The sequence below is a fragment of the Nanorana parkeri genome, unplaced genomic scaffold (genome assembly GCF_000935625.1).
Source record: "Nanorana parkeri isolate BGI_ZX_2015 unplaced genomic scaffold, ASM93562v1 scaffold589, whole genome shotgun sequence".
NCBI lineage: Eukaryota > Metazoa > Chordata > Amphibia > Anura > Dicroglossidae > Nanorana > Nanorana parkeri.
In genome coordinates this window covers 65,019-68,324 of record NW_017306857.1, presented here as the reverse complement: position 1 = coordinate 68,324, position 3,306 = coordinate 65,019, and the positions used below count along the sequence as shown (strand labels likewise).

The 3,306-nt window shown below is 42.0% G+C and overlaps 1 protein-coding gene across 1 annotated transcript in view; it reads right to left on the bottom strand.

Moving 5' to 3' along the window:
• Window positions 1–239: 239 nt before the first annotated feature.
• The window catches only part of LOC108791990 (interferon-induced transmembrane protein 1-like), an 8,072-nt gene continuing 5,005 nt past the window's right edge, over window positions 240–3,306 (bottom strand). The window contains exon 2 of the mRNA XM_018562654.1: window positions 240–461. Coding sequence (XP_018418156.1) covers window positions 240–461 — 222 coding nt within the window. The remainder of the gene's footprint in view (window positions 462–3,306) is intronic.

The following is a 3,306-nucleotide window of genomic DNA, read 5'->3' as shown; positions in this document are numbered from 1 at the left end:
GACCACCTCCTGTGAATGGACCCAAACAAGCTAAGGGCGGGGTGTTGCCTATTCACTCTTTTACACATTTGTCACTTTTTCTTTGATAAAAGTGAATGACACTTTACACCCTTTTACGATTTAGGAGCTTTGTAACCAGTGTTATAACATTTTAGTCCCAACATTTAGAGATTTAAAAAGAGGAGAGAGAAGAGGCCAAAAGATGCTCAGATGCTATGGGCTTTGGGCTGCTATCACTTTTAATTTCCGTATCCGTATCCAAAGTCGTTTTTAGGGTATCCTCCATCCTGGGTCATTTTCTTAATCATTTCAATCATCATGACCGCCTTTATAATAAGGGCGATCATTACGACAACAGTAAACAAAATAGAGAGCACGGTGGCAGTTATGTTTAGGGAACGGGCTGTGGAACCGTAGCTGGTGGCGCCATTCTTATCTCCCACAAGCTTCCTGTCCCGGGACTAAAAAACAAAGAAACAATGTAACAGAAAATGACAGGATAGAACAAACCTGTTATTAGCTATAATACAACAGGAACTAAGCTTATGCTGTATCATATTAGGAAAATCTGGATATTAGAAGGCAGCAGATAACTTCCTTGAAAATACAGATGAAAACATCTGTTGTGAAGTGACCTGTAATAGATAGATAGATAGATAGATAGATAGATAGATAGATAGATAGATACTGTATTGTAAGTGTAATATCACTGCATGGGACATATGACTTGTACAGGCACTAGTTCAGTCCAAACTATTTACTATTTATATATGATTATTCATTCCCCTCTAAATTCACATGGGTGCCAGCAGTGGCATGTGGCACTGATCAAACAGGTGGGTGATGTCAAGGCATAACCAGGCAGATAAGGGTGTACTATATTTTGAATGGTATCTGACTTTTGATTGCTGGCAAATATAACCTGGTGCCATCTGGCCAAAGTTCAACATTGTAGACATAGTTTTGCTATTGCACACATCAGCCGTACATATAATCTTTGTACAGACATCAGTCTACTCTGTGTGCTCGGTGTCCCCCCACCCCCTTTCTCCAGCCAAATCTGATTTTCCCTACAATGTGAAGATTGACAAACAAGCATAATAAGTAAGCTAATCCTGTATGGAATTAAAGTGATATTAAAGTCAAAAGGTTTTTAAGCTATTTCACATGCTGATTAACCACTTGCTGACCAGAGTGTTAAACCCCCTTCCTGTCCAGGCCATTTTTCAGTATGCAGCTCTGCAGTACTTTGACTGACATTCATTCCATCATGCAACGCTGTTTCCCTATGAAATGATATGAAACATTTATTATCACCCCAATTTTTTGTTAAAACATAAAAGATGGGGTCACGTCGGGTAAATAGACACCAAATATGTCAAGCCTTAAAATTCCTTGCGCCCGCAAAATCTCAAACAATTACCACATCCAAAATTGGCCATAGGCACGTTTTAAAAGCTTTTACCGCTCATCAGTTTAGTGTTATTAGTGATTAATGGCACTAAAATGATTACTCTCATTCCAACGTTCGCAGGGATATGCAACATGTGAGGCACAATGGGTGCAATCGTTTTCACACATAGGCACACCTGATGCATGTTTACGTGTATATGTGGGGGCGGGGGACTTTTTTTTTTTTTACACTTAACTTTATTGCTATCACATAGGGGGATAAGAAGCCCCCTATGTGATAGCCAATTTACGTGACAGGTCCTCTTTATGGAGACATCAGGGGTCTCCAAGATCCCTATTGTCACCTAGGGACCCCCAGAGAAGCTGATAAAAGCGGATTTTGGGACTGGCAGCTACATGGACAGCAGCAGGGCTGCACACCCACACAAAATACAAGCGATTGGGAGTCTCTACAGACGCCAGAACGCTTGTATTCAAACAGCCATTGCTGGCTGTTTATATTTCATGTAGTTTTCCCACTCCTGTGCGCGTTGGGTGCCGCGCACGAGGGAGGGTTGGGAAGGGCATCTTAAAAAGCCTATCCGCATCTACAAGCCTCCCGTCTGGCCATTTAGGTAGGCCAATGGATGAGAGGTGGTTAAATCACTTACAATGGAGGCTGCTCCTTGATGTTTAAAACTTTTAGACTGTTGCAGAATCAGCTTGTTGTTTGAGTACTGGCTCTAATATCCTGTTTTAGGGTGGGCTCCTTTCCTTTGTAGGGTCTTATGAAGCCACCCTTATTTGTGCTAGCATGCTGCGGGCCCCCTCACAAGCACACATGAAACCAACGAAAAAGCCACTCGCACTCCAATATGATGCCCAGTCAATCTCTTTATTGACTAAAGTGGTAAGACATCTTCATGCACCGTTTCTGAACCCGAAGGTTCCTTAATCAGGCAAACAGTAACCATAAAGATGTCATACCGCTTTAGTCAATAAAGAGATTAACTGGACATCATATTGGAGTGCTTTTTCGTTGGTTTCACGTTATCTGCAGAGGCATCTGCTGTTGATCCAGCACCCACCCTGTACGCTGAGCTTTTCTCCGGTCAGGAGTGCGATGGGACTAATTGGATCTCACAAGCACACAGTCACCGCAGGACAAGACATTCCCCTCCTCCTTCTCTAAGCTAGTAGATGGAGAGCTCTAGAAACTGTGCTCTGCCTTGTGATCTTGTACTGGAGAGGAAGTTCAGAGAAGAAAAGCTGAGAGAGTTGGAGCTGTTCAGAAACATAACTGTAAGTGCTTGGGCAAAATTTATAACTACTTTTTAAATACTATTTTAATTTCTTACCCTTCCATCAAGTTTGAAACACTGAAGTTTTTCTTTCCATGGTAACATTCAACAAACTAAAGCATACTTTTACAATTATTATACAATTGTTATGGGGTGGCAGAGTGAGGTGGCGCAAGGTATACACATGGACAGTTGGACATCAAGTAGAAAGCATTTATAAACCTTGCTACAAATCACAAATGGGGTTTTACTAGACCTTGACTGTTTATTTATGAAGAGTTCAGTGCCCAGTTGGAATGCAGTCTCCAGTAGTGTCACTCTTGGCACTACTGGAACAAACTGGATGAGTTTTCTGTCACCTCTAAGCAGGAATTATGGGGGAGAAAGTGACTGTTTGAACTGTTGTCATGTTGTCATAAGATCTTTCTCACACATAACCAGGCTCTATGCTGCAGTTGAACCCTTCTGAGAATAAGTTTTTCCATCTTGTTGGACTGCCCAAACTCCTACAGTATTGGCAGTGCCATACCTAGCAGAACTGGCATCTGGGTACCGATACTTTAATAGCCCCCCCTTTTATAAATGCTTTCTACTTGATGCCCTAACCCCCCCC